Consider the following 26,020-nt stretch of genomic DNA (forward strand, 5'->3'; position numbering starts at 1 on the left):
ATTATAGAGTACAACACCCCTTTTGGAATGTACCTCACAACACACCTGCAGCAGCTGGAAAGGCCACAGAAGTAATTACTGGCCTCAAACAGATGCCCTACACTGACCATCTCAAAAAACTCCAGCTTTACTCTATAGCATATTGCCTACTCCGAGGAGATCTCTGCCTAACATATAAAGCTATGTTACACCTAAAGAAATCCCAATCCCTCCAAGCTACATGCTCTTAGGACCTAAACCTTGTCACCACAACAAACAAGGACATGCTGGAGGGATAGATTTCTGTCCCAGAGACTTCCTATACTCTGGAACAAGCTACCCATCTATGTCAATCAAAGTTCCTCATTAGCACTCCAAGAAAAATCTTGATGAATGGATGGGAAATAGGAAATACATCCCGGGGATCACTTCTGTGGCTCTGCTCGACAGGGGCACAGGAAATTAACTTTCTTGGGTGGCGTAAGCCAGAGAACATAGTTTGCTAGGCTTACTTAGGCCCTTGGGCTGATAGCCTAGTACCTACCTATGAACCTATGAATACAATTAATATACTCCATGCTTTAAAATCAGCTAGGTGAATCGCTGGAGGTAGGGAGTAGGATAGCATCATGAAACTGCAATAGAATACCTAGGCGCCTCTTAAATTACTAGAAAATTTCACCATTATAGGATGTTATGCTCATCATTCTCATGGGTTGCCTTTCATGGAAATGCAATGGGTCTGCAAAATTTAAACCCTGAAATTCTGAACACTGCACCTCAATAAGAATTGTAATTTACAAGTCTAAAAAGGTGCTTATAAGAAGTTCATAGTCAAATTTCAGGGCACACAGTGACAAGCATCATTATGACCTTTGTTTCACTATTACCTGGGAGACAAGTATAATTATTTTTTTATTTTTATTTTATTTATTTTATTTTACATTTGTCGACCAGATAGTCCGACTGGATGCATTCCATTTTCGGCGGAGGCCCAGGGAGAAAAGCTCCTAGGTAAACAGAAGCATTAAAACATGTTAAAAATATAAAACTATTTTAGAGGTCAGGGAATGTTTGTGGCAACTATGGTTGGATGCAAGCAGTACACCTGGCATTAATGACACCTTATCTCTAGCATGTATATTGAAACAGAAGGCAGCCTGCATCTAATAGATAATAACAGAGTATGTTTTGACTTTTTAGTTCAGTTATGTGTGATATATGTGCCTTTATGTATACTGGCATATTATACATTTTTTATTTACTTTATTATATATATGTTTTACATATATATTTTTTATGCATTTATAGATATACAATCTAATTAAAACAATTTAATGTATGTTTTGAGTTTAGGTATTCAAACAATATTTACTTGTTATTGAACATTTGGTGTTCTTACTAATATAATAATATATCATTGACACTTAAGGGTTAAAACAAAAAAGTTCAAAGGACAGCTTTATTGCAATTAATTGTGTGTTAATTGAAATGTGTATTTAAAGGCTATATTTAAATGTGATAAACTGACTCTGAAGATGCCCTACACTGGTGAAAGTGCTTAGTCAGTTATCTGTTTTATCTGAATAAAGTCTAGGTAGTTTTTACTTTAGTATCACCAGTGTTTTCAGTATGTTACAAATATAGTTTTGACAAAGAGTACATAAGCAAACAAGAATAAACATGTTCCACAGGTTGCAGTAAATCCCTGGTGAAAGTCAGGGGTAAATTAAACAGTAGCTGATTAATAGATTTTACACATTCTGGAAGATATTTAGCCAGACTTGATACAGTGGCATAGCCAGTTTAGTGCCAGATGTTTGAGTCTAGTTTTAAAATGGCCTATGGAGAAGAGTAAAGTAATGTCAGCTGGAAGCGAGTTCCAGGATCTGCCTACAGAGTTTGCAAAGAGAGTCACCAGCTGCATTGTTAATTTTGCTTGTCTGAATTAGTAGTCTGTTAGAGGATCTAAGCAGTCGAGGATTGTGATAGGGGGTGATAAGATCTTTAAGTGCAGGAGTATTATCCGGATTATAAAGGATTTTATAAGCCATGATCAGTTGGTTATACTGAATTAGACTGGGTAGTTCAAGCCACCGAAGCTGGTTAAGACTGATGCAATGATGTGTCCTAAAAGGCAGTCCAGTGGCAAACCTGGCTATGTGGTTATAGCAGGTTGAGAATTTAAGTACAGTCTTGTTTAGATTAGACAGCAGAGGGGATGCATAGAGAAGTGTTTAAAGAAGGTGAGAGCAAGCTATGGCAATTTTGGCTGGAGGGGTTAGGAAGCCTTTTATTCTGTAAAGTGACCCTATTTTTTATTGATGGTTATGATCGACTTGTTTACATGTAGGTCAAATTTTAGATTATCTATAATGACACCTAATAGTTTAGTAAAGGGGTCAGGGGAGATAATTGTGCCATCATTTGCATTTATGGTAAAGGTAAAAGCAGACCACCTTTGTGTTGGTGAGAATAACAGCATTTTAGTTTTTTTGGGATTTAGTATCAAATGACGTTCAGAAAGCCATTTTTCTATAGTGTTAAAGGTGGACTGGGTACAGACCATAAGTCTGTTGGAGATGTGGTGGAACAGATCAGGGTGGAGTCATCAGTGTATTGAATACAGCTGACTTTTGGGATGACAGTATACAGGTCATTAATGAAGATGGAAAATAGCAGGGTCCCTAGTATAGAGCCTTGTTGTGCTCCAACGGTGTTGGGTAGTAGGTTAGTTTGTTCTGCCAAAGAACAGCCTGCTGTCTCCCATTCAGGTAGGATTTAAACCATTGAAGGGCCTTAGTATCTAGACAGAATGTTTGCAGGGTGTGTATTGGAAGTTGGTGGTCGACCATGTTGAATGCCTTGGAAAGATCCAAGAAGAGGGAGAAGGATATGTGATTGTTGTTGTGATTATGGTTTAAGGTGTTAGCAAAAGCTAGTAGGGCTGAAGTAGTGCTGTGGTGTGGACAGAAGCAGGGTTGGGTATCTGCCATGAGGTGATTCTGGATTAGGTGCTGCACGAGTTGTCTGTGAATACATTTTTCCATAATCTTTGCAAGTGGAGAGAGTATGGCTATTGGTTCATAATTGGCGAATTCAGTAGAGCTGCCTCCTTTATGAAGTGGGATTACATAGGATATTTTCCAGATGGAGGGAATTCTAGCTTCTGATATGGTTTGATTAATTAGTATTGATACTGGGTAGGCAATAGCATCAGCTGATTTTTGAAGGTACTCGGCGGGAAGTTGATCAGCAGAGAGGGTGGTGGGTTTTATTTTTTTGATCAAGGTCCTGTTAAGTGACGTGGCCACTGGTTAGAAGCTGAACGAGCGTAGGTTTCTGGGGGTGGTACTTTCAGGACCAGGGGAGGCAAGAGGTAATTGGCTTGCTAGGGCTTGAATTGTCTCAGTGAAGAATCGGTTAAAACGATCTGAAATATCCTCGGGAGGGGGGTTTTATCAATAGTAGCAGCAGGGTTGGGGGTAGAAGTTTGTCCAGGATGAAGCAGATTATTCAAACCTGCCCAAAACTTGAGGGTTGTTTTGATTTACTGTCCAAGTTGCAGTAGTATTGTTTTTTTGTCTTGTAAAATAGAATTTTTGGTTTCGTTCCTAGATTGCCTGTATTTAATTTGATCTTGGGGGTCTTTAGTAGAACGCCATAAAGCCCATACTTTGTTTCTACAGGTAATTTTGAGTCTAGACTCTAGAAAGTCATGGTGCAGTTTTTGCTTTTGTTGTCTTTAAACGAGCAGGTGCATGCAGATCTAGGATATCAAGAAATTTTCTTTTTAAAGTATGCAACTGCCTCCTCTAAGGGTAGGTGTTTTAGAATAGACCAGTTACATGAGTTAAGTTCTTGTTGGTATTTGGCAGGTCAAAGTCTTTGTTGTTTCTACGTTTTCCGAGTAAATGTTGTTTGGGATTCATGGCTTTGTGCTAAACTATATAAGTGAGAAGGTGATCGCTTAGGTCATCGGCGAGGGTACCAGCAATGCACAGTTAGGGTGCAACTATTTATGAGTACCCAATTGAGTATGCTTTCTTTTTGGTTGGGTTTACCTAACCTGGAAGGGGTGGATATGATTTGAGTAAAAGCATGCAGGTTAATATGGGTTGATGGGGATTCTGAGGAACAGGTGCCCAAGTCTGTGTTAAAATCCCAGTGTAGCAGGGTTTCTTGGGGGTAATGACATGATAGCCAGTGCAGGGTGTCTTCAAGAGTAGTTATATTGTTACCTGGGGGAATATACACGCAGATGATATTAATGCATTTACTTGGTTTTAGTTGCAATCTAGTTGCAAGAATTTCAGAGTTATCAATCTGAAGTGGATGAGTTACATCTACGGTCAGCTTTAACTCAGATTTGTAGAGTATAGCTACCCCACCCCCCTTTCCTGGAAACACAATCCAGCCTGTGTATGTTAACCACAAGTGGTAACACTTCATTGTCTGTAGTGTTAGGTTTTAACCAGGTTTCAGATAGACAATCTCAGCGGAATGGACAGCCAGGAGTGCATACAGTTCATGTACCTTGTTATTAATGCTTCTAATATTGAGATGACAGACTATAAGAGAGTTAGTTGGCCAATTGATTGTAGGTTTGTAGCTTAGGTTTCAAGTAGAGGGGGTGTGTATATCAGAAGTGTATGGGCCAGGGTTTGGGTGAATATTACAGCCAAGTACTAGGCTAGGTCTGTACTTAGTGATGAGCTTTGGGAATTTATTTATAAGTTTGCAGTAATGTCTGGATCTAGGGCTAATGTGCCAGGGGTAGGTGTGTTGACAGAGTGAGCAGGACGTTGAGTATGACCTGGTAAGGAATGTACAGGACATTTTAAAGCAAGTACAGAGGCACTTTTTAATAATTCTTCCACAGATTCCTTAAGCCTTTAAAGAAATGGATGTGGTTCTGCTTGAATACAGTGACGTGTTGATGTGTTTTACCATGGTTTCCTTGGGTATATGATATTGTTGGTGCTTGCTGTTGAGAAGTTCGTAGATATGAACACTACTATAATAAAGCTGTCACACTGAGATTCATGTGTGCGCGCATATGTGTTAAATATAACATATTTATTTAAAAAAATAAATAAAAAGCGAGAAGCAGGAGTTGTAAAGCTGTTGAAAGTAGTTATAAAATCCTGAAGGTTAGTGGAACCTCCCTTGACATAATTTTCAGTTTCATACCCTTACACTGACTAGTATTTTAGACTTGCACTGTAGAATCCCCTATTCAATATGCTTTTATTTCATAAATGGTATTTAACTTGGGCTTCCCAATAAATTGTTAGTGATACTGGGTTTAGCACATTATTCATTTTGTAACATTACTTTAAATTAGTTTCCCCGATTTCAGCATTAAACCATATTAACAGAGAAAAGAATGAGTGAAAAAAAAATAAATGCAGCTGGTCTAGGAAAGAATACTGATCTCAAATCAGTTTTTATTCTGCACAGGTTTACATAGACAGATACTATGCTAGAACACTGTAGCTGTTTATCCATCCATAACCAGGTTTACATAGACAGATACTATGCTAGAACACTGTAGCTGTTTATCCATCCATAGGTTTTACAGTTTAGATACCATATATGCTAACACACTGTCTTTGCCATCCATAATCCATAGTTTACATAGACAGATACTATGCTACAAACACTGTAGCTTATCCGCTCACCATAAGGTTTACATGGGCAAGATACTACTATACTATGCTAGAACACTGTAGCTCCATATCCATCCATAGACAGATACTATGCGCTGTTTATCCATCCATAACCAGGTTTACATAGACAGATACTATGCTAGAACACTGTAGCTGACAGATACTATGCTAGAACACTGTAGCTGTTTATCCATCCATAACCAGGTTTACATAGACAGATACTATGCTAGAACACTGTAGCTGTTTATCCATCCATAACCAGGTTTACATAGACAGATACTATGCCAGAACACTGTCGCTGTTTATCCATCCATAACCTCTTTTTCCCAGTTTTGCACATGGGGTTGGGGTATCACTTCAGCACTGATAATCCTCTAGAGACAAGGTTTATACCACCTGGTGGCTAGCCCTGCCCCTACCACACCACACACTCACATGCACAGTCACATCTATGAACAACTTACAGTATCCAATTCACCTACTTCATGTGTTTGGAATATGAGAGGAAAACTCAGTACCTAGAGGAAACCCACACAAGGAGGACATACAGACTCTGCACAGAACGCACCCCAGCTGACAACTGAACCAGGGAACCTCTTGCTGTGCCACTGTGTCAGATACTCCAGATGATCATGTGATACAGAAATTCAGAAGAGTATAGCTGTAGTACTATGTCAGACACATTCATTTTCCACTTCAGACACTGCAGCACAGCATTAGAGGTCGGCTGCATTCTTGTGTTCTTTCCTGTGGATTACATCTTATAATAATGTGCCTTTAGCATGATATGAGTACGGTGACAGTAGTTGATGTACATTTTTGGCACTTATTGATGAAAACTGTGTGTGTGTGTTAAGATAACTATCACTCTAGGTTTTGTATAAACATGGTCTATTCATGAGGAAAGTGAAACATACACACAAATCAAAAGAATGACAGAAGTGAGACAGAATCTTAACTTTTGCAGGAGGAACTACATTTGCAGCAGACTACCAGCACAAGAACCAGAGCTAATAACTGGCCTGTTAATGGACAGGCACAGCATCTATCTATGTCACCCATGATTTAAGCTCAGGAATGGGTCCATGGAGCTTGAAGGGCCAGTTAAGAGGCCTGGGATGATGCAGCCTCTTGTATGATCTCCTAACCAAGGGAGAAGTTCTATGACTTAGTACTGCTTGACTGACCTCTGGTGGAGAAAAGGAGCTACTTCCTTTTCATTGAAACAAGACAGGCAGATGTTCCATGTGAAAGTGTGGGCTCTGCATTGCCTGATGTGACTGCATGCCATTCCCTTTGATAGGCAGGGTCGGCCTTAGGTCAAGTGGTGCCCTAAGCAAAAGTCTCCACTGTGCCCCCCCCACACACACACACACCACCTGGTGCCCCAATCCTGGTCTATTTATTCAATCCAGTTTACTGGAAAAGTGCCCCTGCTAGAGCAGCGTCGTAGGCAGCCGCCTAGTTGAATCAATGGTAGTCTGTTGAATACCAAATGAAGAAAATGCAGATGGACAAGTGAACCCAGGAAAAATATATTTAATTTAAATGCATTAAGTTTTCACCTGGGAAAGTTTCATTATACTAAAATAACTTTTGTAAATGTGTTGTACACATTTATATGTTCAAGCATAAGAAATGTACCTTGATAGCCACACGTGGCTGAAATAATTATCTTGTGAAAACAGACTTTAAACTTAAGTGGCCATGGTCCTCCAATTCTTTGCCATTTGCTTGCCATACACAACAAAAATTCTCACATCACTATCCCTGTCAAGTGGATATAAAATTGGGAATACTTTAGAAGTAAAAAGATAATCCAGTTTAGCCAGTGCCTTATTATTATTCTAAATGATAGCAGTAACATGTTTCTTTATATGATCATAAAAAGTGTTACTTATTCATATTTGTTAACTGGGGTATAACCGATTTCCCAATTTTCAGGCATAAAACTCTGTGTATGCAGTTAATTCTCATATGCCACTCATTCAGTTCCACATGTAAAGAGCAAAAGACTTCAAAGGTAATGTGATACACAGTTTACATTCTGTGACACATATTTACACATTTTACATCTCATTATTTATATGTCCCCTAGTTCTATGCAATTTCCTTTTTTCTATGCATTAACATATTTTTTAAATTCTTATTTCTTATACAAAGCGACTTGGATGCCACATCTGATTTTCTGTAAAGTCATTATCTTTAAATACCGACTTCCATTTACTTTCCCTCCGATAGACTAAACAGCCCCAGTATTCGCAGAGTGCTGGATTATAAAGCCAGCTCCATGGGGCAGATGGATAAAGCTCTGACTATGCGGCAGGTGACCAGAGTTTGATTAGTGGCCCAGATGCCTGCAAGAATTGGCTGAGGGGCGGGGAGTAAACAACCACTGCTGAGTTGTTCATCCTGGGGGAGAGGAAGACAACAATGACTGGATATAGGGGTGACACCTTGTGTAACCCAGTGGATTCCAAGTCAGCCCTTGCTGCAATAGTGCATGAAGCATGAGCAAGCCAAGGGAACAGGGCATGTAGAGGCATGCTTCCCCTCAGGAGATACTGATCACAGAGTGCGAGGAGGTGATGGGGGGGGCTCCCATTTGGACAGAGTAGGCCAATCCCCTAAGACCAGCAAGCTGGCCCACTACATATTACCTGCTTATCAGTGGAAAATGGAAGGCTGGTTGTCATTCCCAGGTACGAAGCATGGGCCATAGGCTCCACCTGGGAATGTCTGGCCCCACATCCTTTTGGAGTTTAGAATGAATGAGCTGATAGGCTGTACGTAGAGGAGCTATTGGGTGATCAGGATGGGGCAAAAATATACGAATCATATTAAATGCCACTCCATCCAATTAAATGACTGCTTGATTATACAAATGAGGCAGCATTTCCAATTATTTCTAGCACTCACATTCTATGAGCTTCTAAATCGTTTGTGCATTCTGTATAAGAAATAATTTTTCTGTCTCTTTTATACATTCCTGAATACCATTACCATCAACCCCCTTTTTTCCCCATTATAAATTATTATAGTACTTATGGAAAGACTACGAAAGCACCAATTATTATTACTGTAAAGAATACATCTTACTTATAACATCACTATTTGTACAGTTTTAATAGCTTTTATTGTTCATATATTTATATTTGTTTATCTCTTGCTTTTTAAGTTTATTTTTAAAAAATGCTTTGGAATGCAAGATATGTGTAGACTGCTAATGGTGTGACATTCCATGTGACATAGGTGTTAACGAGTTAATAACATTTATTAAATCACAATTTCTGAAAAAATTGCCATGAAAACATGGTGTATTTCCCATAACAACTAGAAAGCAACAAGCTACATATTTCTCATGGATGTCCCTTTAATTGGTTGGTAGCACTGTGTCTGAAATGGACATCTGTTATATTTTAAAACTATTGCTAAAAAGAAAAACTAAATTCCAAATAATCAAATGTAGAAAGGTGACAGTTTTATGGTTGGACCTCACCAGGGAGGATAAGACATTTTGGTCCGGGGGTGTGGAGCATTCTGCCATGTTTGTGAGTATAAAGTCCAGTATGTTGGAGCCTCTCGACTATTTCGTCAAGGGTGTTTGTATTTACCAAGTCCAGGAATCTCTGTCTCATCTATTTCTTACAGGTCCAGGCAAAGCCAAAAGGCCTGTGGCTTTGTATTTACCAAGTCCAGGAATCTCTGTGTCATCTATTTCTCAGAGGTCCAAGCAAAGACAAAAGGCCTGTGGCTGACCAAGTTTGCAGACAACTGCAAGTTGGGTGCTGTCATTCACTCTCCAAATGATCCTAACATACTGCAAGAGGGTCTCACAGCAACTAATGACTAGTGCCAAAGTCGTGACCTTAAGCTAAATGGAAAAAATTGTATCCTCATACCATTCGGCAAAAACATGACCCCTACTGATTATCACATCAATGGCAACCCCCTAAGCACACAACCTATGGTGAGAGACCTGGGCACTCAGGTTGATAACAACCTCCATCATGTAGTAGCAGTGGTCAGAAAAGCCTTTTACTTGGTTCATTTTATAAGTAAAGGGATTGAATCCAGAAAAAAGGAGGTTATTACCTCTCTATACTCCTCCCTCATTAGACCAATAATTGAGTACAACGCCCTGTTTGGGATGTACCTCTCCACACATCTGCACCAACTGGAAAGACCACAGAAATACCTTACAAACAGAATCCATGGCTTCCAACACCTGTCCTATGCAGACAGGCTCAAATCACTATCACTCTTCTCGGTATTGTACAGATTGCTCAGGGGTGATCTATGTCTCGCCTACAAGGCAATCTCGGACCCTGCCCTACTAGAGATGCTCCATATCCATAAGTCTAACTCATATGCTTCCTACTCAAAAGTCCTGAATCTAATATGCAACATCAACAAAACCTGCTGGAGAGAGAGAGGTTTGTCTCCCAGAGGCTGCCTCTCTGGAATAGACTTCTCATACATGTCAAGCAGAGCACCTCGCTGACCCTCTTCAAGCGCAACCTTGATGAGTGGATGGGAAACCACAAATATGCAACAGGGGTTCCACCTGTGTCCCTCACTGGCAGGGGTTACAGCTGCTGACTGATGTTTCTTTTTGGGGATAAACTCTTGGCTAGGATTACAAGGGCTGCAGGGCCATTAGCCTAGTAACCTCCTATGATCCTATGTAGAACGGAGGCTGTGTAGGATTCCAGGTCTACAGAAGGGTAATTAAAGTTTCTCATGAGTAGGATGTTAGGTTGGATGGTAAGTGTCTTCAGTAGGCCCATGTACGCATTGTGAGCTTCGTGCGACATTGAGAGTGACCTATAGTTGGCTAGGATATAGTATATGATTTTGTCTGTGGTGATTTTCACATGGGTGAACTCCAGTACATCATCCTGTTTGGCCACCCTAAAGTTATGCTTGTTATTTATTTATGTTGATATACCTCCACCTTTAGATCTTGCATGTGCAGCTTCTGGTCTACAAGTGAGAAAGGTATTGAAGCTTTGCAGTACCTGTGGGCTCTCTGCCACTTTAAACCATGTCTGGGCAACTGTGCAGATATCGATAGTCTTAAGTGTGAGGAGCGCTTGAAAGGAGTGCAGTTTTTTTATTTTTTTTTTTTTTTTACTTAGGGTGGTGTCATGGAGCAGTAACAACATGAGTTTCAGTTGAGTTAATTTTACTATGTTGGTAGGTTTGTCAGTTTGGTATTGCCTAAAAAAGGCACTATGGGTTGGATAAACTTTTAGCTAGTATTCAAAAGCCTAGAGGGGAAAGATGCAAACCATCCTGGGCAAAGCAATGTGGTCCATTAACCATGTCCTCCCAAGATGACAAAAATTGGAACGCCTTAGAATGACACTGGAAAGACCACCAGTTGTTGAAATCAATCATTTTTTGTTTATACTGTGGCATCTTCTTCGGTGATGGTAATATGCTGCTCACTGCTGAGACACAGTCTGAAAGCTTTATAATGTCTATCTTCATATAGTCCTTTCCTTAGTGAGTAAATCATTGGGATCAAAGGTTCCCATGGAAAAAGCAAGTTGTGCACATTAAATTATCTAAGGAGTGCTTAGTCCTCTGACAAAGTAATGAAGTTCCCAGCTCAAGCCCTACTCAAACCCGATCATGTATCAATATATTTTTATTTTCTTTTAGATTAAATGCTGGTGGACCAAATTTCATAGCAATTCAAGCTGTTGGAATGAGTTAACAGGTCTAAGTGTTCAGACATTGTACATGCAGCTGCTATTTATTTATTTGTTATGCGGTATCAGATTAATGCAATTAGGAGTTTAAATTGTTCAACGGCCGAGATTATTTGGGAGGAGAATGCTGAATGGAGAATGAGTCATGAAAGGGCAAACATAAAAAGGCAACATTTGATTGGTGAAACCTCTTACACTTCTCATAAGCTTCACAAGTCTCATGCAGAGAAAAGTCTTCTTCATGCCTTCCTGCAATTATTATAGCAAACTCTGTAGTCTTAGCATCAAGTCAATAGGAAAGATTCCCATTTTATTTTTCTTAACATGTTCTTTCACTGTTCAGCATTCTAACTGGATCCAGTCATGTTTTGTTTTGTCTAAAGAAATGTCCTTGTTACTGCCTGCCTTAAAAGTAACTGAAAAAACATGGGATTTTGTAAAGGACAGTAAAAGAATTTATAGTCACTGGACATGGCTTATATTAGTGCTAAAATAAAGACAAACATATCATTCCAGCTTCAAAGCTGATGAAACTGCACTGTACTTAAGTAACACTGGCCAGCCTGACAGCTTCCTTACAGGAGTTTTGCAGAGAGCAGTTTCATCAGTCCCTGCAGAGGGCAGAGTAGGTGTACTTAAGGAGTGAGTATGAACAGTAAGATTCATGTAAGGTGTTATGTATCTAACTCTGGTATGTCTTAGAAGGCATTTTTCTCAGACTGTGCAAAATGTAGAGATGGTACATCTGTCAGAGTTCGAAAAGGCAAATTTAGTGTAATCAGTATCATGGCAAAAAGAAAAGGGTGGATACTAAGTAGTTTGCCGAATCAGGTTAAGTAAATGCCGAGACTGACCTTATTGTTTGCTAGGTATTCACAAGAAAAACAAACTAGACAAAAAAAATGAATAAAACATTTCTGTAAATGCATAATGAAAATGGAATTAATTACATGGCAATTTTATGGAGACAAGCCACTTAAGGTAGAACTTAAATGTTACTGTAACCATGGGAAGAGAAGGAATTAACAACAGTTAGCACAGAAGTGTAACAAATACTATAGTGGCAACAAAAACAGCCATCAAGATGCGAGTATATTTGGAAGAATATTCCAAAAATATCGATCACAAGGCAACAAGTTAAACTTTCTTAATACATTTATTTACTTAAAATTGTGCCATAGAAAGAGTACTTTGAAAGTCGGGGCAAAAGGCCATGATAAATTTATTAATAATGTGAGAAAGGGGTGCTTTGTTAGAAATAAAACTGTAGTAACATCTTCAGAACACCTCAGTTATCTGGTATAAAAACAATTTCTCATTTCTCACATCCCAGCTTTTTTGTTTGATTCAAAGGTAACCTGCATAATGCCTGATCCATGATGCAAAGCATTCACCACCACCGAGTGCTTGGGTCTAGTGCAGTGTTTTTACTCGTTGCCTCTTCCATCCTGTAAGGTGACTTTATGGTACTTGAGTATCAGTCTGAATAGCTCATGCATTCTTTCATAATCCTTCCCAAACAAATAATGAAGCATACGTCTCTAATAGCAATTTCCTGCTCTATATTCATATTTTCACAGTAGTGAATCAGGATGGCAAAACCGAGGCCAGACAAATACTAGTGCTTTCCAAGATTTGTGTGCACCGTCTTCCTCTCCTCAAATAAAATAAGGATACTTACCTAAAACATTCATTCCGTCCTTAAACTGGAGGCTCTTCTTAATTACTGGTTTAATGTCATCAGCAGTCAGTGTTTCATTGACAGTTCTAATTATGGAGTCATTGGTAAGCACAGGAGGTTGGCCTTCTGGGATAATTGTCTTGGTGACTGTCTGGATCTGAAAAAAATAAGCAATAAGTTAGGGCTACATTTTTAGAAATCATTCCTCCTGTATTTGGTTAACTAAAATGCAAGACCCTTGAAATACAGCAATTGCAAGTAATGCTACGTAATTATTTTTAGCAAATTTTCAGTTTAATATATGCATTTTTTTTCGTGGATAGAGACTTCCATAAGCCTCTTGCATCAGTGGAAGCTTCCTCCTCTGAGTAAAATATCTCCTCATTGATACAATTATCAGTTGCTATGACTATTGTCAAGTGGTTCATTATATCACAAACATACACACGTGCACACACACACACACACACACACACACACACACACACACACACACACACACACACACACACACGACAATGGCTCCATTTAATTTTGAGGTAGAAGAAACCCCTCTAAAATATAAATAAAAAAATACATCAAATCAATAAATATATGAAACTTTAAATTAATTATGTAAAATGATGCTAGGGCATAATTACTAAAAAGCAGATCAAAATATCATCAATATGTATATATATTTCCGTTTCAGTCCCTGGCTATCCCCCAGTGATTATGTTAATGGCAGAACTGAAAAAAAAGATGTCAAAGAGCAGAGGTGACTGCTAGAAGGGATTAGTTTAAGGTTAATTTATAGAAGTATTTCTTCATGAATAAGCATAGAATATTCTAGCTAAGTCCATGGTAGTATAGTAGAACAAAAAGGGATACAGATGCATGAGACAATTAGAGAAGGGGTCCAAGTAGGAGAAAGTAACTACTTAATGAATAACTGCACATCACCTAACTGTCCTTTTAGGATTTATTTGATACGTCTCAAAACGTTGAGCTGTCCCAAAGAAAATGTTATTTTGTTGCTAAATTATGAATATTAAAAGCCAGACATACCACATGATAGCAAATATGAAGAATTATTTTCCAGAAAGTGTGTTATTACTGAAATATCTTTTCTAAATAGTTAGCACCAATATTTAGTAGGTCCATAGCTTCAGAGGAGATATATATAGAAATAACCTACTTCAGCATATTATGTATGTAAACACAATAGCTCACCTTTCTTTACTGAGATCAGCAGTCTTTGCTAGTTCAAGAATTATAACCAAAAGATTACAAAAAACTTAACTTGGAATACAGATTTATCCTAAAATTTGGGACACATCCTTAACCTTGACATCTATGATTTGTGAGTGAACCGCATGGGGTATCTGTCTAGTTGCATTAGCTGATGAACTAGACAGACCAGATTCTAAATTCGTCTTTGGTACTGTGAATTTGTTTGGGATTAGTTTTTTGTAAATGGATGCTTACACGTTTTTTTTCTTCTCCTCCTGTTTGTATTCTAATGTCTTTACTATAATAAAACATACATCATATTGATGACTTAATAATTTGACCACAAAAAAAAATGTATATATATATATATATATATATATATATATATATATATAAAATCAAGTTTATAGGCAGATAAAATAGCATATAAAACATATATTATATATATATATATATATATATATATATATATATATATATATATATATATATATATATAAAAGAAAAAAAAGGAGGCAAGAGGAAAATAACATAGGAATATGGGAAGAGTTTGTTAGAAGGGGAAATTTTCAGCATGAGAACTGAAATGGATATGATGGGGAGGATGCTAAAGGCATTTTCATGGGGGGGTCTGGCTGTGTTTAAGCACTAGATTTTTAGCCTAGCTTAATCTGATGATCCTCAGGGAAATATTCAAGGTGCAGTCTTGAGTCTGCATTGTTGCCTTCAAATGAGGCTGCTACAAAAAAGTAACTGTACAGTCATGCAACCTTTCCTAAAGATTAGAACATATATATATATATAAATATATATATATATATATATATATATCTATATACACATACATACACATATACACATACATATATATTACAAATATGAACACTTTCAAAGCTATATTAAATGATAACTTCTGCATTCCTTTGCAAACTTCTAAAGAAAAATAAGCTTACAATAATCAAAACTGTCTTAAAGCAGACAAAACAAAGGGAAATGCTGTCAAAAATCAAAGCAGTAATTGAATTGCATTACCTGCTGAAAGCATGCTTGAACAAGGTTTTCAGGGAAGAGGTTTCGGATAAGGTCCAGGAAGGCATCCAGACTGGACACTTCATCATTCTTTACACCCTCTCCAAGCTTCTCCTTCAACTTGGGGTTCCCAGGATGGATAGCAAGTACCAGAATTACACCAAGGATAGCAGCAATGATGGTTGTAGTCATATAGTACACCATGGCTCTTGTCCCCAGACGACCACTAGCCTTAGCATCAAGACCAGACAAACCTGAGAACAGATACATTAGTTACTTGCTTGTTTGTGTGTATTTGTTCACCAGAAAGTACAACTGAACAATTGCCTTTTCTGAGTGGAAGCCCAGAGAGAGAAAAAACACAAACAAAAATGAAATACAAACTTAGTATGCTAAATATGAAAAAACATGTAGAAGAACAAGTCTTGTTCAAAATGCAAAGAACAACACATTTATGAGAAAGTAACTCTATATATGCCACTGGAATAAGTACATACAAAGAGAACATTTGACAGTAACGCATGGTGCGCCTCCTAGAATACACAAAAAATACTCAGCTAGAGCATGATTAGAAACAATATCATAGCAGCAAGGCATTCAAAGAGGTATTTCTAACAGCTTCAGATATGTAATGTATGGAGGACATCACAGGGCTCCCAGACCTGATACCATCCTTGTAAAGTCCAGATACATCGTGAGGTCATCGTATTCATTTGCCTTTAAAGATGAAAAAGTTTAGGGATAGCAGGAAAGCTGCAGGTCAGAAAGTGAAAGATAGACAAGGAGGGAAACAGGAAAGTAAATAAAGATAGAGAAAGAAAGAGTGCAGGGGGGAGAAGAACGAATAGGGCAACATCTACAAGAAGACAAGAGAGAGAGAGAGACAGATAGGAATAGGAAATCATATTTAGTAGACAAGATGGTGCAATGACCACCACAGTTGAGACAGTTAAAATTGAAAAAGACAGGGCAAGCATGTCATTGCTTTTAGGTTAGGCATGACTTGAGAGCCAAACTGAATCCCTTTTCAGGCATATGTTTGTGTATTGCATATTTTACCATGTAGACTTTGCAAACTGCGTTTTCATGGCTTGGATCCCTATTTAAAGAAATGGGTTACAGAGGGATAACAGTTCAATATCTTAGTTACAGATGGGTAATTATTGCATTGTAATAGTCTGTGAGCTGAACGTATCTAGGCTTATATAAGGAAATAGAATAATCCCAATCAGTTAAGATTGCTTAAGGCCTCATAGTGGTGGAAGAAGGAAAGCTGATAGGCAAAACAGTAGATTGCTTTGCTATGAGCATGATCCTTTTTATTTGTGATTGTAAGGATGGTATTTTTCAGGGAAAAAGGAGTGTAAAAGATGCTGGGCAGGAGAAGCTTCGCGTTTCTATGATGACAGATTTGATATGGAGATCAGATGTGATGTCTTGTCCAAGCTTAATGTTACAAGCTTAGCATATTCTTTGACATGCAAGGAATAATTCTCTGAGGACATAATGTTTGTTGCGGGAAGCAGTAAACTATACACTAGATCTCTTTCATACAGTATTTATTTTGGCTTGAGGTCATTTATATATATATTCCTGAGTTGGTCAGCCAAGCTTGCACCGAGTTAAAGCTACCTCGTAACATTGTCTGTACTGCTGACACAAAAGAAACAGAAAAACAGCAATAAAGCAGTGTTGAATGGCCAGAATACTGAGTAACCTGAATTCACTACAGGGTTTCCACATGCCAAGCTCTGTGAATCAACAAGAGTGATTGATGTAAAACATCAGCTATGCCACATCTGAGAGACTGAAACTGCCTTTCAATATGAATAATAGACCACTTAGTTACATTAGAATATGCTTCATTACTAGACAATCTACATATACGGAGCTGGTGTAATGATATTAGAGGCTTTTAAACAGTCATGACACAGAGTACTGAAAATATTAGAGTAAAGTTTAGAATAGCACTGCCAATTTCATGCTCAGAGCAGGGATAGAACATAGTTTATGAACATTAACATACTGACAGATTTGGCCATGCACACATTGTTTTAATAGTTTACAAATAGAATACTGAATAGCTGTTGCAGGTCAACAGTTAATGACTGCTGTGGGAAAGCATTCATTTTGTACCAGGATTACTATAGCCACCCTACAGAGTTATGGGACATGCTTTTCAGGCATACAGTGATGCATGGAAAGTGTCAGGGCAGCAGAGAAAGGTGGTACAACCATCTTCTGGAACTGGGCTTGAACATTAGCTGTCATTAGAGAATAACGTTAGAGGGTTTTTGATGAAGGCTGCACTGAGGGCTCTAAAGTAAATGAGAACAAGTCAGGGATTGAGTATTAACTTTTGAGATAAAAGAGGAGGCAGTACACTTATGGATGACAGAATTAAAATAATGTCTTTAATCATTTTGTATTTCAGTGATGCAGGAAATGGAGCTAGGCGGGTTTAACATGTACAGTTGTAATAGGTACTGCATATTCAGTAAGAATCTGTCTTTCCCTAAAGGCCTGTAAAACATTCTTTGTACTGTGCAAGGGTAAAAGACTTTCAGCTTTTCCCGGTTAGGGGTCGCCACAGCGGAACTCCGGTCTGCTCATGATTGGCAGTAGATTTTTACGGTGCCGAACTACCAGCCCGATGCCCAACCTTCAACAAAGGCACGCCCATTCACGCTCGCACCTACCTGCATGTCTTTAACGTCACTCGACCACGGGAGGACATACAGACTCCACACAAAAGGTGCTCCAGCTGAGAACCAAACAGGAGAACCTCTTGTTGTGAGGAGACAACGCTAACCACTGCACCACCGTGGCTATTTTTAATTTTAAAACAGGAGCAGACTTTTAAGTGATCAAGAGACAATTGTTCTATGTTTGTGGCAGAAATGCCAAAGTCTGTCCCAAATGGAAATAAAATGGGAATTTTATACATGTACAAAAACTTTTATATACTACATGTAATAAAATTTCTGAAGGCACATTTTCATATCTGAGCTTTTATTAATCTACAGACAAATATTTATGTATGATAGCTTTCAATTATTTAACTCAGTGAACTTTTTGTGTCTCCATACTCAGAAAGAGGGAAAAATAGAGTACCAACATTACTGACCTCCTACAGCAATGCTATAGATACCCTACATGGGGTCTATATTAGTTCACCGAAAACACTTTCCAGTGAACACGCATTCATCGACAGTCATTCAGCAAAAATCACTTCAGCAATTCGCTGAATACTCCCAGGACAAAATACTTGCCCTGCAACACAACAAACCCACATCTAGCTAAATTGAACCCACCCACACCACCCCTAACTATATATACCAACACCAAGATTGCATTACACTGTAGAAATGGGCAAAGTTGTGTAGTTGGTTAACTACATCTTTGCCCTGGGAGTATGCGGCCAATCGCGGAAGTGATTTTCACTGAATGGTTGATGAATGCACATTTGCTGGAAAGTGTTTTTGGTTAACTAGCATTGATCCGGTACATGATACCAAAATGGTACTTTAAATTTATTTTGAAGCTGATTACTGAGCAATAGCAGTACCTGCCCATTCCTGATGTTCAGCAGTACCTAAATGAGTTTATGAAAAGGGCAAGGGGAACAACATTAACAACACTCTCTCATTATAAACTAATTTATAACTAAAGATTTGATGTTATGCAAATCATTCACTCACACTTCTTTACGCTCTCTATCCATAGCTGTAGTCAAATTCAGCAGCAGTGGCATGTGCGATTTTGGGCACTATCAGCAAATTTAAGAATAGTGTCACAAAATTTCACAGTAGGGAGTGTGAACTAAGGTTGTGAGTGTACTGTCAAAAGAACTGTATGGGAAGATGGGACTTAGATGGTGCCTTACATTTTCAGGTTTACCAGTCTTAGGAATCTCTTAAGATTTTTCAGCCCTTTTCCAAATTGTCCAAGGAATTTTCTTTTTCCTCATCCTGTTTTGGCAAAAAAAAACAGTATAAACAGTGCTGTTGCAGAAAAGAGGAAAATCCCAGGATGCAAAAAACTTCCTTACCAGCCTCAGTAAGAACCTGAGATCCCTCATAAAATCCTCCAAAGCTAGTTACGAAAATAAAATTGCCAAAGATTCCAGACAACCCAAGGCATTCTATAACTATGTCAAGAATCTAAATGGCAATGCTCAGATCTGCTCTGAGCTAAAACAGAATGGCATTAAATATACTGATCCCAAGGATATTGCCAATATCCTGGCAGATAGATTCAGTGCCAACTTCACCCCCCCTCTCACCCCCTAAATGGCCCATCTCAATACCAGAAGATTGCCAAATTCCGGTAATAATGGCCACACAGGTAAAAAACGCACTCTTCAAAGCTAAGAATACAGCATCCATGGGACCAGATGACATCCTGGGCTGTGTACTACATGAACTACAATATGAACTGGCACCTCACCTAAGTGTCATGTTTAATCATAGCCTCACCTTAGGTTTCATGTCCACTGAGTGACGCAGAGCTACAGTTATCCCACTCCACAAGGGGGGATCCACCTTGGATCCCAAAAACTACCATCCCATCAGTCTGACAAGCCTTATCTGTAAGGCCATGGAGCGTATTATCATGGAACTTATAAACAAAGACATTGGCAACCTTCAAACACTGGACCCCACCCAGTTTGGGCTTGTGAAGGGCCGATCTTGTCTCCTGAACCTGATTGACTTCTTCGAATCAGTCACCAGAGCCATGGACAAGGGTAAGGTGGTCCACACAGCTTATCTAGACCTTGCCAAGGCCTTTGACATCATCCCCCCACTCTGCAATCATAGATAAACTTACTAAGCTGGGCATTAATCCCTACGTCACCCAATGGGTTGCTAACTGGCTTACTGATAGAACCCACACTGTAAAAGTAGCTGACGCCAAATCCAGCTCCAGACAAGTGGAGTACCTCAGGGTTCAGTCCTGGGACCGCTCTTGTTTGGCATCTACTTCTCTGAAGTACAGGCCAAGACTAAGGGACTCTGGCTAACAAAGTTTACAGATGACTGCTAACAAAGTTTGCAGATGACTGCAAACTGGGAGCCATTATTGAATCCCCAAGTGATGTGGATACTCTACAAAAGGGCCTTACAGAAACAGATGCTTGGTGCCAGAACCATGGGCTCAAGCTCAATGCCAAGAAATGTATAGTTATCCCCTTTGGGAAAAAGCATGTACCCATGAATTACCATATAGGTGGCAGTACACTAAACACCGAAAGTGTGATAAGAGACTCAGGGACACAGGTGGAAAGTGGTCTCACCTTCAATAACCACATCGCCACAACAGTCAGGAAATCCTTCTATGTGGCACACCTCATCACTAAGGGCTTTTCATCCAGAAAAAAGGAGGTCATTGTCCCACTGTACTCATCCCTCATTAGACCCATTATAGAATACAATGCCCAGTTTGGTATGTACCTCTCAAGACATCTGCAACAACTGGAAAGGCAGCAGAAATACCTCACTAAAAGAATCACAGGCCTAACGCTGACCGCCTTAAAAAACTCCAGCTATACTCTGTCGCATATCGTCTACTGCTTAACATACAAGGCCATGTCAAACCCAGAGCTGTTGGACATGCTACACTTAAAGAAATCCCAATCCCTCAGAGCCACACGCTACAGGGATCTAAACCTTGTCATCACAATAAACAAAACATGATGGAGGGATAGGTTCCTGACCCAGAGACTCCCCAGACTCTGGAGCAGATTGCCCATACATGTCAAGCAGAGTGCCTCTTTGGTCCTCTTCAAAAGGAACCTTGACAATTGGATGGGAGAAAGGAAATTCACCCTGGGGATCACATCAGTCACCCTGCTAGACAGGGATCCAGGGAAGTAAATAGTGTGGGAAAAAATAGCCAGGGAATTGTTATGGCTAGGCTTGTATAGGCCCTAGGGCTGATAGCCTAGTGCCAACCTATGAACCAATAAATAGTCTCAACAGAAAGGTAAACAGACAATTAAAAAGAAGTGGCAAGGGGGTACCAAAAAAGTCTCAAACCTCCCAAAACCAAGGGAAGTTCAATAAATCTGAATAACTATTCTTATGACCCCACCACCAGTCAGGCTTCTAGTCTCTTCCAGAAAGTCTGAAATTCCATTTTTCTCTTTAACAACAAACTGTTTCAGACAACTGGGTTCTGAAAATCATTCAAAAGAGTTACAAATGGCCAGGCAGTCACTTCTCATCCTGCAGATCTCTCTCTTTTATTTCCTCCTGTTTATTGCCATCACGTGCTGTCCTAAGGAGTGATGGAACCAATTCTTCCCAGGAGGGAAAGGGGTTTTATTCAAGCAGGTTCCAAGTGACAAAGAAAGAAAAAAAAAGAAAAAAAAAAAGAAAATGAGACCAGTTCTGGATCTTTCTTTCCTAAACCTGTTAGAGTTCCCTAATTTAAAACATCCCTTCACAACCTGTTAACTTTTCTTCCCCTTTCACATTTCCTGGTAGCACTAGACTAAAAAAAAAATGCTCATCATTGCATCCCAATTCATTCAAACGTCAGGAGTTTCTTAAGGTTTGTGTGTCTGGATCACATTAACAGTTCTGTGCCTTACCCTTTGGATTATCCACTGCACCAAGAGTGTTCATAAAGTGTCTAGCTCCAATTATAGCTCATTACAAGCTACACAGTTATCCACATTATTCCTCCAAAATGTCAGGAGTCTCCATGAGAACATTCAACAGTGCTTTTTGACTCCCTCAAACAAGATTGTGTTCCTGGGATCTCAACTAGACACCTCAGTTTAAAGCAATGTTCTTCTACAGGAAAAAAAAACAGATTTTTATCTAGATTTATTTCCAAGGTTTTCTACTCAGACCTTCAGTCACTGTGAGGGAATACCTTAGAATTTTCGATTTCATGGTATCTATGATTCTCATGATATCCCTGAAAAAACTTCACATGAGAAAGATACAGTGGTATCTGAAACATCGTCCCAGAATCAACACCATTTATCTTTTTAGATCCCAGTATTGTCGTTTTCAGAAGAGAATATTTTTTTTTTGTGTGAGACAACAGATATCCTTAACTCCAGGTCTCCCCTTGTCCATCTCTGCCCCAATGTTGTCAGTCACCACAGAAACTTTGGACTTTGCTTAGGGAGCAGTTTCAGGGTGGGTAAAATTGCAGGGAGTTTGGGACAGCAAGGACAGATTGAAGCACCTAAACATCAAGGAGATGCTTGCCCTGATTAAGGCACTCACTTCACTGAATCATCCTTGGTCCCAGGACGTCTTCAAATGGTTACAGATAATACCACAGTCATGTGGAATATCAACAAGCAAGGGGGAACAATAGTCTTATTTATTTTGTGTTAGCTTAGTTAGTCAGGGAGAGCAGGCAAGGATGTCACCAGAGGAGTACAGCAAGCTGACAAGGAGCCAGTTGGCTGAGATGTGCCAAGCCAAAGCACTGGTGCATGCCAACCCGACTAAAGCAGAAATGATTATTGCAGCCCTAGTCACAGATGCATCACAGACCAGCAACCAGGAGGACAACTAAACTGGCCTTGGGGATGTACAACTCTCAGAAAATGGACAGTTCAACTTTGCCTCAGAGTACTTAGAAATCTATCTGGACTTAAGAGACTTGAACTGGAGGCCAAATGTTTGGAAATACAATCAGCAGAGAGACTGCAGCATCTGGAAGGTGAAGAAAATGAGAGGAAGAGGCAACATGAAAAGGAAATGCTAACTCTTCACCAGGGTCACAGAGGTAATGGGGACGGGAGGAACCGAACTCCAGAAGCATTAAAGGTCAGTAAATTTCTTCCACAATTTACAGGGTGATAATTTTGATAGTTTTATTCATATGTTTGAAATGGTATGTAAACAGTATAATATTGACCAAGGGGGCACTGGGTATAGTTCCTGACCCCCTTACTCCATTGTAAAGCTGTAACTGTTGTTTCTAAATTGTTGGATACTGATTGCTTAAATTATAATACAGTTAAAAATTGTTTAATAGACTGTTTTAAGTTAACACCTGAAGCTTATAGGAAAAAAGTGTCATGAGCATAGACGCAAGGCAGATGAAATTTGTGTGCAAATGAAATGTGTGTGAATATATTGCTGAGTTAAACACCTATTTTCATAGTTGGGTGAGTGGGTGTCAGCTCACCACTTTTGAAGGGCTGGCACTGGCAGACCTTTTGGTGAGGGAACAAGCCTTTACCACTTTGCCTGAGGACATGAGAATATGGTTGGCAGATATAGAATGTAATACCGCAGATGAGTTGGGGAAAAAGGGAGACCTATATCTAGCAAGCAGAGCATCACTGTACAGAAAAGGGATACTCAGTGCTGCACATGGGTCTAAGGGAACCCGTGGTGTGCAGCCTAAACCACCCCAACAGAGTCCACCAGTAACAGGGGAAGCCACTAGTTCAGGTACATGGTCAGGATCAAGGGTTAAATGTTATAAATGTAACCAGTAGGGCCATGTAGCATATAGATGTCCATGGAGGCAAGGTGGGGAACAAAATATGAGGGACCCGGTAAGTGGGAATGACAGAATGGCAGTGCTAAGTTGTCTGGAGACAACTAGGGTACCAAACTACCACAAGAGGTTATATCCTGTCTTAGTAGATGGGAAACAGGCCACTGCTATGAGAGAGACAGCCTCTGACCAAACCATTGTAAAGCCTGCTATGGTTAAAGAGTTGCACTACTTGCTTGGGCAGTCTACCGCAGTCTGAGCTTTAGGAGGGACCCCATTCCAAATACCTTTGACTAGGGTTCACCTTTGAGAGAGTGGAAAAGGAAGCAAAAAAGTAGGTGTGTTTAAGGATATCCCTTCAGATGTCCTGCTAGAAAATGATTTTCATAATGCAGTACCTTGTGTGCATGCAGTTACATGCAGTCAGGCTTGGAGACAAGCATTTGGGTCCGGGAGCCTGGGGGGACCCAGACAGACTGCACACTTGAAGCCAGGACTGGTGACATGGCTACTTCAGGGGTGGGTGTTACTCTGTAGCAGTGAGACTGAAGGTGAGACACAGCCGCTTGTGGGTTTTGATGTTCCCTAGAACAGAGGGACTGCAAGGGCAGAAGTGTGTATTAGTACCCAGGCTAACAGTGAGACACTGCTGTCAGAGGATACCAGACTTCCTGTGGAAGGGGAGCTGGGAAGGGTTACAAAGAGATCTGTGACAGACTCAGCTCTCAGACTACATTACAAGGCTTGAGGGAGGTAGCCAGGGAGGTGCCTGATTTTCAAGGAAAAGGGGAATCTGTATACTGGGTCAAAGGGTTACTGTATACAGAGTGGACCCCTGAGGGAGGGCTAGAGGGTGAAAGACTACAGCACTTGGTAGTACTCAGAGCCTACCATCTGGCACTTTTAGCCATAGCCCATGACATTCCCTTTGCAGGTCATATGGGCATAAAGTGTACCAAGAGACTTATTATGCAGAACATTTATTGGCCTGGGATTTCCAGTGATATAACAAGGTACTGCAGGACCTGAGAACAGTGCCAAAAGGTAGACAAGGCAGGAGACAAGGTGAAAGCTCCTTTGGTGCCTTTGCCTGTGACGGAGGAGCCATTTCAGAGGGTAGCTATGGATATTGCAGGGCCTCTGAGTATCCCAAGTTTCACAGAGAAGTAGTATATCCTAGTGGTAGTAGATTATGCTACCAGATACCCTGAGGCAGTGGCTCTGTCCTCCACTGAGGCAGAAAAGGTGGCAAATGATTAGTCAGAGATTTTCAGCAGGGTAGGTTTCCCATCAGAAATACTGACTGACTGACAGAGGTGCCAATTTCATGTCAGACCTGTTGGCTTGTCTGTGGAAGCACTGTGGGGTGAAGCACCTAAAGACCACCCCTATCATCCCGAGACTAATGGTCTGGTGGAGTGGTTAAACTCTACACTAAAGCCATGCTACAGCCATTAAGAAAGAGTGGGACAAAAATTTGCCCCATCTGTTTGCTTACAGAGAGAGTGTGGGACAAATATTTGCCCCATCTGTTTGCTTACAGAGAGGTGCCCCAGGAATCCACAGGTGTTTCACCCTTTGAGTTGCTATATGGGCATAGGGTGAGGGGACCTTTAGATTTGATTCATGATGAGTGGAAGGATGAATACGAATCCCAAAAGGAGTCTGTTGCGGCACATGTGCTAAACCTCAGTACAAGTCTCAAGGAACTCATGGGCTTGGCCCGGGAAAACCTGGTAGAAGGCCAACAGCAGAAAAATGGTCTGGTATGACAGGAACACTCGAGCTAGAGAGTAAGCTGCAAGTCAGCAGGTTATGGTTCTCATTCCTGTCAGACACAACAAGCTACAGGTAGCTTGGAAGAGACCCATCAAACTGGTAAGGAAGGTTAGTGATGTTAACTACTTGGTACAACCACTAGGCAGGAGGCAGGGGCACAAACTGTACCATGTTAGCACCATGAAACTTTACCATGATAGGGAAGCCCTTGTGCTAAGTATTTGCAGTAGGAGGCAGGAGGAGTCTGAGGAGGTTCTATGGCTACAGGGAGCCAGCCAGCAAAATCTCAAATTACTATGGTAGAGCCTAGGATTGCAAGCATATGATATGACAGTGCAACACTGTAGTGGAGTTAGCAATGCTAACGTGCATGGGCACTCAAGCTAGGGTATGGGGTAATGTATTCCCAGATAGGCTCATCTATCTCTACTAAAGTTTCTCAAGGGTTACTTGAAACACTAGCTTGTGTC

General features: G+C 40.0%; 1 protein-coding gene across 4 annotated transcripts in view; it reads right to left on the bottom strand.

Annotated features, from left to right (window-relative positions):
• The window catches only part of SLC1A2 (solute carrier family 1 member 2), a 472,492-nt gene that overhangs the window by 99,594 nt on the left and 346,878 nt on the right, over window positions 1–26,020 (bottom strand). For all 4 annotated transcript variants that reach the window (XM_044082654.1, XM_044082653.1, XM_044082650.1 and 1 more), the window contains exons 4-5: window positions 15,297–15,547; window positions 13,053–13,209 (exon numbers count right to left, since the gene is read on the bottom strand). In XM_044082654.1, coding sequence (XP_043938589.1) covers window positions 13,053–13,209; window positions 15,297–15,547 — 408 coding nt within the window. The remainder of the gene's footprint in view (window positions 1–13,052; window positions 13,210–15,296; window positions 15,548–26,020) is intronic.

The sequence above is a fragment of the Protopterus annectens genome, chromosome 9.part0, assembly GCF_019279795.1.
Source record: "Protopterus annectens isolate FY-2018-M chromosome 9.part0, PAN1.0, whole genome shotgun sequence".
In the NCBI taxonomy this organism is placed as follows: domain Eukaryota; kingdom Metazoa; phylum Chordata; order Ceratodontiformes; family Protopteridae; genus Protopterus; species Protopterus annectens.